The sequence below is a fragment of the Acanthopagrus latus genome, chromosome 1 (genome assembly GCF_904848185.1).
Source record: "Acanthopagrus latus isolate v.2019 chromosome 1, fAcaLat1.1, whole genome shotgun sequence".
NCBI lineage: Eukaryota > Metazoa > Chordata > Actinopteri > Spariformes > Sparidae > Acanthopagrus > Acanthopagrus latus.
The window spans coordinates 10,819,586-10,833,265 of NC_051039.1; the positions used below are offsets into that span (position 1 = coordinate 10,819,586).

At 47.0% G+C, this 13,680-nt stretch overlaps 1 protein-coding gene across 5 annotated transcripts in view; it reads left to right on the plus strand.

Moving 5' to 3' along the window:
- Positions 1 to 13,634, plus strand: part of fam13a (family with sequence similarity 13 member A) — a 55,651-nt gene extending 42,017 nt beyond the window's left edge. For 2 of the 5 annotated variants that reach the window (XM_037099284.1, XM_037099292.1), the window contains exons 15-26: positions 2,358 to 2,529; positions 4,959 to 5,024; positions 6,945 to 7,164; positions 7,258 to 7,399; positions 7,609 to 7,690; positions 7,788 to 7,993; positions 8,211 to 8,294; positions 8,798 to 8,893; positions 10,126 to 10,209; positions 11,072 to 11,268; positions 12,018 to 12,119; positions 12,251 to 13,634. In XM_037099284.1, the coding sequence (XP_036955179.1) occupies positions 2,358 to 2,529; positions 4,959 to 5,024; positions 6,945 to 7,164; positions 7,258 to 7,399; positions 7,609 to 7,690; positions 7,788 to 7,993; positions 8,211 to 8,294; positions 8,798 to 8,893; positions 10,126 to 10,209; positions 11,072 to 11,268; positions 12,018 to 12,119; positions 12,251 to 12,374 (1,575 nt within the window). In that variant the 3' untranslated portion in view covers positions 12,375 to 13,634. The remainder of the gene's footprint in view (positions 1 to 2,357; positions 2,530 to 4,958; positions 5,025 to 6,944; positions 7,165 to 7,257; positions 7,400 to 7,608; positions 7,691 to 7,787; positions 7,994 to 8,210; positions 8,295 to 8,797; positions 8,894 to 10,125; positions 10,210 to 11,071; positions 11,269 to 12,017; positions 12,120 to 12,250) is intronic. The other 3 variants (XM_037099309.1, XM_037099301.1, XM_037099319.1) reach the window with 3 other exon arrangements.
- The last annotated feature ends 46 nt before the right edge of the window (positions 13,635 to 13,680 follow it).

The following is a 13,680-nucleotide window of genomic DNA, read 5'->3' on the forward strand; positions in this document are numbered from 1 at the left end:
ATGTCAAAACATGCCCGCGCCTTGCTGAAGCCTCGCCACCGTCGGAAAAGTTCAAATGGTTTTATCTCTGGTACAGTTAATCACAGCCGATTCGCATTTGGATACAAGAGAATATTTATTTGTGCATGAATGCGTCAAACACACTTTTATTCAGACTCAACAGAAACCAGCTGAACTCATCAAAGCCGACTTTCCACTGTTCCCGCAATCACCGACTTGGTTTTTGTCTGAAATACACCTTTAATTGAGTTAAGATGTGAAGATACTCTGGCTGGCTGTTTGATTCCCCGCTGCCAGCTCTCTCTTGCTCACTCTTCCCCCTTCAGTGGGCGTCTACCGCGCTGCTCAACGAGAGTTTGTTGCTGAGCAGCCGCGGAGGCCAGAGCTCAACAACAGTTCTGCCCCCTTGATTTTGGTTCCGCTCCGACATGTAATGGGTTCTTCCTTTGCCTGCGCCACACGCTTCCACCAAGTTTTGTGAAAATCAGGCCGCTTTTTTTCCGTTATCCTGCTGACGAACGAGCTGAACCAAAAACACAACCTCCCTGTGTGAGGCAACTATTGAAACTATGAAATCATTTTGAGAACTTCAGCACTGAAAAGTCCTTGTCATGAATTATTTTACCATTGGTATGTTAAAATAATGACATTTAGGAGACAAATCATTACTTCCTTTCTATGTACACATTAGTTATTTCATTCGTTTTTTTTCTTCAAGTTGATTTTTGTAAGACACGTTGATTTTTGAGTCTCACTGCCAGCTCATCCAAAAACAGCTGACCCGTCCCGCAATCCCAAAGCGCCGGTTATCGGTCATTGACGAGTTGGGAATGAATCAACACGGGACAATGGGAATCAACATTTCTTACCGGTTGCACCTTTAAGTTATGCACAGTGGGCCAACGAGTTCTTCACTGACACCAGCCGCAGAGAAAAACAGCCAACTATCACATTCAGAGAACGTTTTATTAATATTCCCACCCACGTGTCATGTCGTGTTCCTCATTTTTGTGTTTGTTTATCACTGCTGTGTTTGTTTGTGTGTGTGTTTGCTTGTTTATGTGTGGGATGGGGGTGTCTGGAAGCGGATACAGCTGAACATGACATCGGTCTGGATGTTGATTAGAGGGAACATGCGCGTGGTGTTGTGACAGGGAAGACGTCGAGCGGGAAAGGAGCGAGCTGGATGTGCTTACTCATGTTCCTGCTGATTTCTGGATGTTGGCCACAGTGGCGGTAAAGGAGTTCTCCTCGCCAGGCTGCACGTTTCCTCCTTGTATTCTACGTGATTCACATGTAGCGGCTGAGGAGATTCGATAACGCCCTGTTCTCTCTCTCTCACACACACACGCTTGAGACTAGCTGTGCTGTTACACTGTAATCTCTCGTAAAACCCGCCAACAACAACAATTTAGTATCATGAACAAAAGAGAAACTTAAAACAAGGGCTGTTGTAACCAGATTCTGGGTGCACCCCCCCCCCGCCCAAACACTGTTCCCGTAAGCCGTCCCTGGCATTTATGAGGTCTAGTAGCAGCAGTGTGTCTTGATCTGTTTTTTCCCCCTAAAAATAGCTTGGTCCCACGCCCAGACAGAGGAAACGGGACCCCATGGGTTTAGCGCTAAGTGATCTGTGGACACACTCTAATATCGCACGACCAGCTGAGTATGTTGTCCCCCCCCCGAATCCCAAAGTAATTTAACAGTGTACTGGAGTTTGATTGCACGGCTTTTGCTTGTGGCATATTTTTTGGGGGGGGGGGGGTTAAGAGGTGGGAGGCGAGGAAACAGATGTGGTGGTGGAGCGAGACGCGTGTTAATATCTGTGGCTCTGAGCTGCAGAGAGACACGGATAGGGAGAGGATAAAAAGAAAAGAAACAACAAACAAAAAAAACAACCCAGTCAGCCTACGTGTGCTGGCTCACAATCTGCTTGCTTTCTTTTTGTCCTCACTCCCTCTCTCCCTCCCTCTCTCCCTCTCTCCCTCCCTCACCCCTCCCATGTGCTCTTGCTGCTGTGAGACAAACAAGTCCAGAATGTATGCATGCATAGAAAGCAACGACTACTGTAGAGAGAAAACAAGGGAGGGAGGGAAGGGAGGGAGGGGGTGAGGGATTCCAGTGTGTGTGTGTGAGAGAGGGGGGGGCGAAAGGGGCGGGGGCAGAGGCAGATGGGCGGATGTTTTGGCCAGCGGGAGGCAGCCAATCACGGCGAGGGAGCCGCCCCCTCCGACAGGGCAGGGCCAGTGCGAGGGGAGCGTGTGGCTCAACTTAAAGAGTTGTGTTCACAGGCTGCCCCACCGTCGTTGAGCGCTCGGCTGTTTTTTTTCCCCCCTTCTTCTCTCATGGTTGTGCAGACGCTAAGGATGAAGATCCAGGAGTCGCCTGTGACTTGTGACACGGGGAGGGTCGTCGGCGGAGGAGGCGGCGGCGAGGTGCGAGCCTCGGACCCGGACTGCGAGAAGACGAGCTGCGAGGACGTGCCCCGACTGGACCTGACGGCGCTCACCGAGGACAACAACTGGGGAGGTGAGGCCACGTACTGACAGGACAGGACAGACCAGCCTGCTGCTGCTGCTGTTGTTGTTGTTTTTTTATGCTTCTCTCTTCATTTCTCAAGCTGGAATACACTCTCTTCTTTCACACACACACACACACACACATGCCCGGACAGCCCTCCTCCTCCAGCTCTTGCACATGAGTGTGTCTGGGGGTAGCAGCTGCACACCTTCTGCTGCCTTCCTCCTCCTCCTCCTCCTCCTCTTCCTGCTGCTCCTCCTGCTGCCTCTCCTGTAGGATTTAATTCGTTAAATATCCTCTTAAGTTCTCTAGACACCTCTCTCTATGTATCTTGGAGGAGAAAGGCTCACTGGGGGACGGCGGTGAGGTGAGGCAGCTCTGCAGACAGCTTGTTGTTTTGCTGCATGTGTGGATCCACAAAGTTTAGAGCTTCCCCCTCCTGTTGCTTGTGTTCAAAGAGCAAAACTGTGATTCATTTATTTCCTGCACCATGTTGAAGTTTAAGTTTCCTCTGTGGATTTCTGGCACTGGGTTGTTTTCTGTGCTCAGCTGGTGCCAAAAAAAAAAAAAAAAAAAAATCAATCAATCATTAAAGTGGAGGTGTGATAAGAGTGAAGTGAAGCAGCTGCAGAAAAAAAACTCGCCTTGCATTATTGATCCTGGTTGAAAACTGTGTCTCATCTGCCTCCAGGAGGCTCTGATAGTGACGTCTGTGCATGTGCATTAAAGTGCACTCTGTTTGCACAAGGTCACATTTAGATAAATGATCTCTGGTTGGATTGTTTCACGCTGGCCTGGCTCATCAAGTGTCACCTCTCAATGTAGAGTGCGCAGAAAAGAAAAGACATCCATATTATTCACGTCTCCCCTTCGTCCAGTTTTGAAGTCAGATCCTGCTCTTTGAGGTTTGTTATTAACGTGTGAGTTCATGCAGCGCAGAGAGTAAATCGTGCACGGCCACAGTGATTGTTTTGTTTGGACGTTGCGACACGCCGGAGTTCGGGGTGGGGTGGGGTGTGGTGTGGTGTGGTGGTGGTGGGGGGGGAGTTCTGTGCAGAAGCATTTTTTTTTTCTTCTTTTTTTGCTGAACTGTGCACTGGAATGACAACCAACAGGTTCATTCCTACAGTGAAATCTTGTTAAAAAAAAAAAAAAAAAAAAAAAAGCAGGTCGGGGCTCGTTTTTACATGGGTTCGCTGCAAACGCTGGTCCTCCTCACTCCCACCACTCCCACCACTGTTTCCTGTTCGATGTGAGCAGCCAGAGCAGAATTTGCTCCCATGCAGTGAATTCCCTCAGCTTCCAGCTGTCCTCATGTTTGGAGCAGTGAGAGGCTGTTGCATGTTTCGTGGAGCTCTCTAGTGGCCGAATGCGATCACTGGCAGTCGGCGGCTGCTGTTGCTGTGCAGCGTTTCGCAGCACGAGGGGAGAAGGTACACAAATACTGTGCCCGAGCCAACAAACTGTTGCTTTTAGTCTGATCACAGCTGCGGTGTCAGTCGTTCTGGCCCCCGCCGGTCTGTGCATAGGCCTCTCTGGGCGTGTGCGCTCGTGATTAAAAATGCGTTTTGCTCGAGGATGCAACAGAGGGAAGCTTTTTGTACGGCTGGTTTAGGACATTTGCATTCCAGGTGGCTGTTTGGCACCGACATTGTGAGCACATTTCGTTTCATCAGATCGCTCGTCTGTTGTTTTTCTTGGCCTTTCACCTCTGTTCGAATCTCCTTCCTGTACATTCTGTTCTGAATACATAACTGAGTGCCTGGCAGCGGGGACACCACAGGGGACCCCCCCATGATTGGCTGTGACAGCCCCCCCACTCAGATGTACAGTATCCCGGTTTCCCCTTTAGGTGCACGAGATGGCGAACAGATCGGGGGCTTTTAGATCCAGCAGGGCTTTTGCCATAGCACGAACTGCATTGTGCAAAGTACTGTACTGGCACGTTTGTTCCTCACTCAGGAGAGTCAGGGAAAGGCTTTATGTTCTGGCAAAATGTGCCAAGCTGAGTAAGCGGTTAATAAAGCTGTATAAAGGCAGTACGTACAATACATGAGGTGTGATGTTGTACAAATGGACTTGCGGGCGGCTGAGGGCATTAGGCGGTGGCATGAGACCTTTAGCCCAGTACACTTTGTGCCAGCGCCTGTCATGTTGACCTGATACTTGCTGCTATTCTGTCCTCGCCCGTGTGCCAGCAGCGCCGGTGGGAAAAGACATTAACAGGATTTTTTGGCAGGAAAGAACCAAGACTCCGAGGCTCGTTTGTCCCCGGAGTTAATTGAGGTTTAGGGAGATTGTTGTTGTTTGTTCCCCAAGAAAGGAGGATGTATGCTTGTCCTTTATTTTATTTTATTTTACATCTGTTTCCTTGTTTTCCTTACTTCACTTTGTCATTTCCCTCTCCTCTCCTCTCTTTTCTTCCTCTGTTCCTCTAGATTCTCCGTTCTTTAACGCCCCCTTCCTTGATTTCAAAAGTATCCTCCATCCAAGTTTTTGTGATGGTAAGTGTACCGTTGCATCACACCGTCGGCGCTGACCTGCTTCGCCGCATGTAACATGTCAGAGTGTCACAGAGAGACAGAAAGAAAGAAAAGGCTGTCTGAGTGACCTTTCCCACTGCATGGCAACACGCTTGAATGATCTGGAACATTGTGGCCGAGCGGCGCACACTCGACAACCTTTAGCGAAATGGCAAAGACGGCATGTTTTCTCTCTCTTTTTTTTTTTTTTTTGTTTCATTAGTCTATCTAATCCCAGACCATCGGCGAGCGGTTGATTTAAAGGATTAATTTCAAATGCCACGGAGCCTAACTGGCCGGCTCCACTGAGCTGGATAATGAAGCTCGAGATAGAGAGAGAGAGAAAGAGAGGGGAAGACGCTCGGAAGACGTGATTGAGGGTTTCACCTGCCCGCTGCGAGCTCTAACACGCTACTTGATAAACTGCACGTACCCAGAAGTACAGGAGGTCTCCCAGGACCCCGGGCTGGAATTTGAGATAAGTTGCTTTCTCGTACGCCCCAGCGAAGAAAAACACGCATGTGCAGTTTTAGACCGGGCGTGCGTATTTTCTGACACCTTTGGATGTTTGCACTGACGGTCGGTTTTCCTCCTGAGCTTGTTTTTTTTTTTTTTCCCTCCCTTCCCTCCATCCTCCCTCCTCCCCTCGTTACGGCCTCTCCTTTTCCATGAAATCTACATTATTGCTCCTGCCGAGTGTCGTGTTATTCTACAGAGTTTTTCCCTTCTTATTTCAACAGTGAACTCTTCTCAGACCCCCCCCCACCCGGTCTAAGTCTTCCTCTCTCACGAACACGTGTTCAGGACAGGTTTATCTCCCGCAGCACGCAGGCTGGAGACTACAACACAACACTCGTCACCGCACCTCTCCACAGGGGTCGCGCCCTGACATTATCCCAACGGAGTGCCGGGCATTATTAATAGCCAGTGGGGATTGTCAGGGGGATCTGCAGGGGCTGTTTCAACCAGACATAATTATTACCAGAGCGGACACTGTAACCAGGGGATGAACAGGGAGGGGAGGGGAGGGAGGGCGTGTCTTTACCCACAGTTTTAGGACAACATCTGTGACTGTGGAGCCCCAGAGGAAGGTCCTTTTTTTTTTTTTTTTGCTCCCCACCATGGTTTTAAAGAGAGAGCTGCTCCACAGTGTTCAGTGACTTTCACAACGCCCGAGTGGATCCAGAAAGATGTCAGCGGGGGAAAAGAAATGACCTCACAGTGTCTTCGAAGAGAACAGGTGCTGAGCTTTGGGAAGTGAGCGACATGCTGTTGGACTCTCCGGGGAACACTTTGGTTCATCTTGTAAAACAGATGAATATGAAGGAAGAATATGCAGTGTTTTTAAAATTATTTTGGTTTTGGTTGGGCAAAATGCTCCTCAAGGATCTCAGCGCTTCTCTTTGTCTTGTGTGATTAAAGATTCATAGGTTTGAGTTTGTCGATGCTTGGATGGACAAAAAACCTGCACTTTGAAGATGTCGCAATAAACTGTGATAGATGTTTTTACGCTCCGTTTTGGAAATTGGACAGAATTTTAACTACAAAATTTTGGTGAAACCTCTTGAGATTTCACTTCTGACTGGTTATAAATGAACCTGAATTGATCTGATGAAGGAGATGGAAGGATTCTGATGCGATAAGCTGATTGGGTCTTACTATAAAACACCACAGAGATCTAGAGGAGACTGTGATTTACTGCTGTGTTGTTCTGTCGCTGTAGAGCCCCGAGGATGAACGTGCTGTAACTGTACTAAAACCAGCTGTGTGTGTTGTCTGCTGGCATGCACCGCATCTCAAAAACAGGATCCCCGGACTAACCTGTTCACATCTCCACTTTGACAGCAGAACAAGGAAAGTGTCACATTTTAATTCAAGCTTGTTTGTCTGTGTGTCCCTCAGAACCGGTCCCAGCGTACTCGCCGCTGCAGAGGGAGAGCATGGACCGGGAGGAGGCCCGGCTGTCCCCCCACGCCGGTGGGGGGCGCCTGATCCGCCAGCTGCTGGAGGAGGACAGCGACCCGATGCTGTCCCCCCGCTTCTACGCCTACGGACAGTGCCAGCAGTACCTGGACGATACGGAAGTGCCTCCCTCGCCGCCGAACGCGCACTCGTTTGTCAGGTAAAAACACTCGACGTGGTTCTGCGTGTCTACCAGCCGTGGGAAGGGGGCCGCCCAGGGGAAAGTTAACCGAATTGCTGTGAATCTCTCCAGTCGCAGGCGGAGTTCGTCTCTTGGCTCCTGCGATGACGAGAAAGAGGAGCTGACGTCCGCCCAGCTCACGAAGAGGATCCACATACTGAAGAAGAAGATCCACAGGTTCGAGGAGAGGTTTGAGGAGGAGCGGAAATACAGGGTGAGCACAGCAGTGACAGCCACGTTACAAAGAACCAAAAAATGACTCTGAAGGCAATTTTCAAACCTTTAACAAGTTCACTGATTTTAATGAGTCTCCGAAGCTGTCTGACTCAGACACTCATTAAATCTGTTTGTTAAAAGAGACGCGATGTGAGACTCTGAGAATCTGTTTTTAAACGTTCTGTTGCCGTTCCTGTTGTCTTCCAGCCCTCCCACAGCGATAAAGCTGCAAACCCAGAGGTGCTCAGATGGGTAACGGAGCTGGCCAAGCTTCGCAAAGAGCTAAAAGGTGAGACAAAGCCGCGAGCATCAGCCCAAACGCAGCAGAAACTAGACGTCAACAAAGCCCTCATAGATGTTTTCCCCTTTCTCTCCCACCTCACCAGAACACAAGCTGCTGAAGTCCGAGGAGGACCTGCCGCCTCTGACCCGCCAGCGCAGCAACACGCTGCCCAAAAGCTTCGGCTCTCAGCTGGAGAAGAAACCGCAGCAGGAGAAAGTGCCCAAGCCTCCGGTGGAGACGACCCTGGAGACGATCCTGAAGAAGCTGCAGGAGAAGAGGGAGGAGGTGAACCGGCCCGAGGACATCAAGGTACGACCACGAGCGCACTCGCACGGACGGGTGAATAAAACATGGAGCAGCAAATGGAAGTGTCGTGTTGTACCAACAGCATCAATTTTAAAGCAGGCAGCTGCAGCAGTTATTCGATTTATTATGGCGCTGAGATACGTGTTGTACCACAGAATGAACTCCAGTCATCTCTGAAATGTTTTGACTCACTTCCTGTCCCCCCCCCTCCCGTCGACAGGATATGACACGAGAGCAGATCGGAGCGGAGAAAGTCGCCCTGCAGAAAGCTCTGCTCTACTATGAGAGCATACACGGCCGACCGGTGAGTCATCCTCCACCTCTCCTCTTTAGAATAAACAAACACACACAGCCCTCAACTGTGACCCAGATCACAAGTCGAGGGTGAATAATGTCTGTGTGTGTGTGTGTGTGTGTGTGTGTGTGTGTGTGTGTGTGTGTGTGTGTGTGTGTGTGTGTGTGTGTGTGTGTGTGTGTGTTTGTGGTTAAAAATAAAAGCGTTTATAACTTATCCAACTTTATTTTGGATTTGAAAAAGGCCCGACATGCACTTTGTCTCACGTCGAACCCAATGTTGAAATAACTGTGCCTTCCAAACCGTCAGCTGTGCCGTCCTATAACAGGAAGTGCAGCTGACCTCTCCGTCACCTCCTCGCACTGCGCGCCTCTCTGAAGTGCTGCTTTTGGGTTGGCTGTCATTTTGGGTTATGTTAGCGCTGTGGCTAGTTAGTCTGCAGGGAGACAGAGAGAGGCAAACACCGGGCTAACAAGATGTCTCTGTTGCCTCCACTTTATTTTTTCCGCTAGGTCACCAAGAGCGAGAGGCAGATCATGAAGCCCCTGTACGACAGATACCGCCTGGTGAAGCAGATCCTGTGCAGAGCCTCCACCATCCCTGTCATTGTAAGTATCCCACCTTTAACCTCCTCTTCCTCCTCCTCCTCCTCCTCCTCCTCTTCCTCCTCTCTCTGCTTTCTCCCTCCACCACTGTCTGGTCGTCCTGCCGCTCTTTGACAGCACATTGTCAAAACGTCTGCAGACACTTAATCCTCAGCTCACGCTGGCTTTAGTGCCTGCCGTGGGAACCGGTGGCAGCCGTGCCACAGACGCGTTATCCACCTTTCAAGGCTCTAAGTCCGGCTTTAGCAGCTCAGTGAATCGCCCCACGGTCGTAAAGGAGCTCACAGGTGGCAGATTGAGTTCACAGGAAGTGACATCATGAACAGCTCAGTGCAAGACGGGGTCAGGAACTGTAGAAATACACCAGTGTGATGTAAAAACACGTTTGCTCTGAACTGTAGCGAATAAAGAGAAAGATTACAGTTGCAAAAAAAAACAAACCAAAAACTAATGTGTATTTGAGTATCCATAACCATTTATATTATGTAAGACATGATCTGTATTATGGACCTGTGGTGTGTTTACATTATATAATGCACTCTAATCCCCATTATGCAAATTGTGTCTGCTGCCATTCTGTACATTAGAAATAATGATGCAGCGTTCTGATTGTCCTGAAAAGGGTAAATGATGCCGGAGTGCCCGAGTGCAGCTTTTTTTATGCTCATATTTATCCAGCTTTAACCTCGTAACAAGCACCACTCGTCGCCTCCAAGTCCATCCGGAATTAGGTACATTTTGATTACAGTCATGATCCTGGTCTATTTTTGAAAACAAGCTCTGGAGTGATTCTCAAAATGTCAGAATTTACAGAGCCACAAAATGTGTTTTTATCTAGCCTCTTTTTTTTTTTTTTAATTGGTTATTTTATTTTTGTTTTGATTCGTGCACATTCACATCAGAAAAAAGAAGCAGCTGTCGTGATATTTTGATCAGCGGTTGCCATCCCAAAGAAGTCAACTCGGCACCCAGTTTCAGCCCGTGTTCAGGAATCGGCTTGTTAAGATGAATCAGAATCAGGTCGGGTTTCCACAAACGACGGGCATTTGGACATCCTGCAAAAAAGGATGAGGAATGAGCAGGAGGACGATCTGTTTAGCTTCAGCTCTGACATGAGTGCAGAAAAGAGTGAAGTAACTTGAAGGCAGTCTGGCGTTTTTTTTTGTTTTTTTTTTCAATTTTTATTCCTGTAAACACCAGCGTGGTTAACGCCTCCTTCTTGACCGTCACCACAGGGCTCTCCCTCCAGCAAGCGCAGAGGTCCCCTCCTTCAGCCCATTATCGAGGGCGAAACCGCACTCTTCTTCGATGATATCAAGGTGAAGAGCTGCTGCTGATGCTGCTGCTTGAATAATCAGTCGCCCCGACTCCCTCCAACCCCCAACCCTCCCCTCTAATGAACCTGATTTGCTGCCTGTTGATTGGGTAGTTGCCTGTTTTTCCCGCCCCGCCAGCACCTGTAGAGATGACGAATCAGTAGCTGCCTGGATCTGGTGTTTTGAAACCGCTTTGTGATTATTGATCAAAGTGTGTGAGCGGTACGTGAGGCTTTTTAAAGGATCATTCTGGATTATTACATTTTGGGACTTCATTATACTTCTCATAACACTTTAGCTAAACTCTGAGATCAGGTAACACGCTGCAGATGTGTCAGATGAGGCCACACACACACACACACACACACACACACACACACACACACACAAGAGCAGTCAGCCGAGGGTCCACATGTCCCAGAAGACTTCAGCGTCCCAGACTGATGGGAGAATTTGTAATCAACCAGAATTATCTTTCAGGGGTGTTTGAAGACCAACTGTGATCAAACTCATTTGTGCTCAGTGCATTTTGCCATTTGTTGTTGGTTTAGGACCGTCAGATTACATGAAGTTGGTTCTCAGTGGACTGTGTGTGTCTTCTGGTTGAATGCGTCCATTAACTCCATCTGTACATACTAATGAGAACAGACATGAATCACCAACGAGGACCATTAAGTGCATTTTGCCACTGATGATTAATAACCATCGATGACTAACACGAGCACGACTCTCACACCTCTGAGCCTGGACGCCTCAGTTTGTTTTTTGGGGTTTTTTTTGGGGGGTTTTTAACGCCACAGCACGACGTGGACGTTTTCGAAACCGCAGCCGCCCTGTTGACATGCGATCTCTTATGCTCCTGCAGGAGGAAGAGGACGGCTCGGAGGACGACGGGGACTCGAAGACGCAGTTCACAGTGAGCGTGCAGCCCGAGATCAGCGTCATCGGCTTCCTGGAGCACATGGACGAGGAAGCGGACGGTTTCATTTCGCCCGTGGACGAACTTTCGCCTTCGAAGAACACGACGGACATGAGGCTGTCCAACCTGCATTCCGCCACCACGTAAGTCAGTTTGTTGCCTGAGCATTTTATGTCCACCTCTGTACATCTCAGGGGCAAAGATGCATCTTTTACTAATACGTTTAATTTGACAGCTTTCGGTTGATTGTTCCCCCTCAGATTAGGGTTTAACATTACAAATTTTATGTCATAAAAGACATTGCTTAAGATTTCAAACCAATATTTCCTGCACCTTTTGGCTTGCGACCCTTAAAAAAAAGTGTGTGGTCGGGACACCTTACATTTCGAATGATCCTTGTAGACTTGATGTTGGATGACTGCGTTTCGGTCCATTATTTTCTAACAAAGCAGAGTTTTTTTTTATAAAAATGCTAAAGAGTTTTTCACAAGGTGTCCACAGGTTAAATTCAGTTTTATAAGTGTAATTGATATTTACAAATTGATAGTTACAGATTAAAATGCATGTGAAGCTGCTATTCGTAATACAATTGAATTTTTAGTTTTAGTTAATCCCAACTCTTTATGGCAGCTTCGACATGAATGCATCAGTACTCAGAATCTTATAATCTGACTGATTTATTTGTCTTGAAAAATAAGAGTCACTTTATGGACTTGTATTTTGATATTTGAAGTATATTTTTCTGAAAATGCCTCCTGAGGTAAACATTTTTTTTATCCTGTACTGAAGTATTTTTTTCCAGTACTTTTACTTAAATAAGGAGCTGAATACTTCTTCAACCACTTCATAACAAACATTTGATAATTAATGTTTTCTCCTCTTTCTCTTCCAGGCAGGAACTTGTGGAGCAGCTCCAAGAGGCGCGAGAGGAGAAGAAGAGGCTCCGCAAGAACCTGAAAGAGTTCGAGGACCAGTTCTTGAGACAAAACGGAAGGTAAGAAGAAGGAAGAATTCGCTGAGATTACATAAGTGCGGCGAAAATTATGAGCCGAGTTTCGTGTGATGGGTTTTCCACAGCCGAACCGTCGCCTGTTTTCTCACTGTTTGTTTGTCTCGTTCCCATAGAAATGTGCAGAAAGAGGACCGCTCCCCGTTGGCAGTGGAGTACAACGAATACAAGCACGTCAAAGCCAAACTGCGGCTGCTGGAAGTCCTGATCAGCAAAAGAGACTCATCGAAGTTAATCTGAGAACAAATAAAAGGCTCTTATAAAAAAATAAAAAAAAAACTGATGCTTTGTCTCCGGAGAAAAACGGAGCGGGTTTTTCTCTCCCGCTGCCATCTTGTGTTGCTCGTCGAGGAGAAAACGGCGAGTTTATTCCAGTCTGTCGAGCGCTGCGGTGTTTTCCTGTGGAGCCTGCAGAGAGCCCGCCGACTCACGACTGATTTGAAGCGACACAAAGTCACCGGCTTCACCTGAGAAGTTAAATTCCAACCGAACTTCAACCGTCGCAAGAGGACTTTTCTTTTCTTTCAGAGACTAAGCAGTGACGCACACACAAGTAACCTGAATCACTCTTTTACTGCTAATAATTTATTTCTATCCCTTTTTTTGAATGTTTTTATTGGAACAGAAAAGTTATTTTTTCCCCGTGTTTTTACTGTAGAAGTCTTAAAAAAACAAACAATCCTTGTAAGTAAGATAATAGATATGAAATGATTGCTATTTTAAAAAACAAAAAAGAAGGATTTTTGCGATCAAGATTTATGTGTATTTTTTTAAGGGAGACGTTACTATTTGTATAACTTTTAATCATCTCAACAGCATTCTGTGAATGAATAGCTGTCTCTATTTCAGCCCTGACCATCAAAAAATGTCTGAAATAATCTTATGTTGCTTCTCTAGAAGTTGAATCGAGTATTTGCTCGCCGCAAGAAGTGGTTTCTGATTTTTAAAACGACCCAAAGATAGACACTCAGAGTACAAACTGCAAACCAAAATAGCTCATTATCAATAAAACGGCTTATTTTTTATGATCACTGGTACTTTCTTCAGCATCCGACTGTACATTTTATGCATCAACATGCTTTTTTTCTCCCTTCCCCTCATTTCCTTCATGTCAAATAAGCTATTTCTCATCTTGAATCACTGGTATGTTTCTGCTCACACTGATGAACATTGACAAGGACGTTTGTGAGACGACTCTGGGACACAAAAGTTTTTCTCAGCGGGTTTCCCTCTCGTCCTCTCCAGAGCTCTTCTTTTTTTTTTTTCTTTCTTTTGTTTTGTGTTCTATTGTAAATATGGATCACTGTGTATGTTTACATTTCTGTGAGCGAGTACATATTTCCTTTCTTTCTCCAAAATGGATGATTTATCAGTGTGAATTTCGTTTTTACTGAATGTAAACACTGGCAAGGCTTAATGAATTTTGAGTGTGTACATTTTAGTACATAAATTGTATTTGTATTTTGTATATAATATAAATGAAATCATATTTTTACCGAGTTTCTGGGGCCGTGTGGATTTTCTTTGTGTGGCCGAGTTGACATGG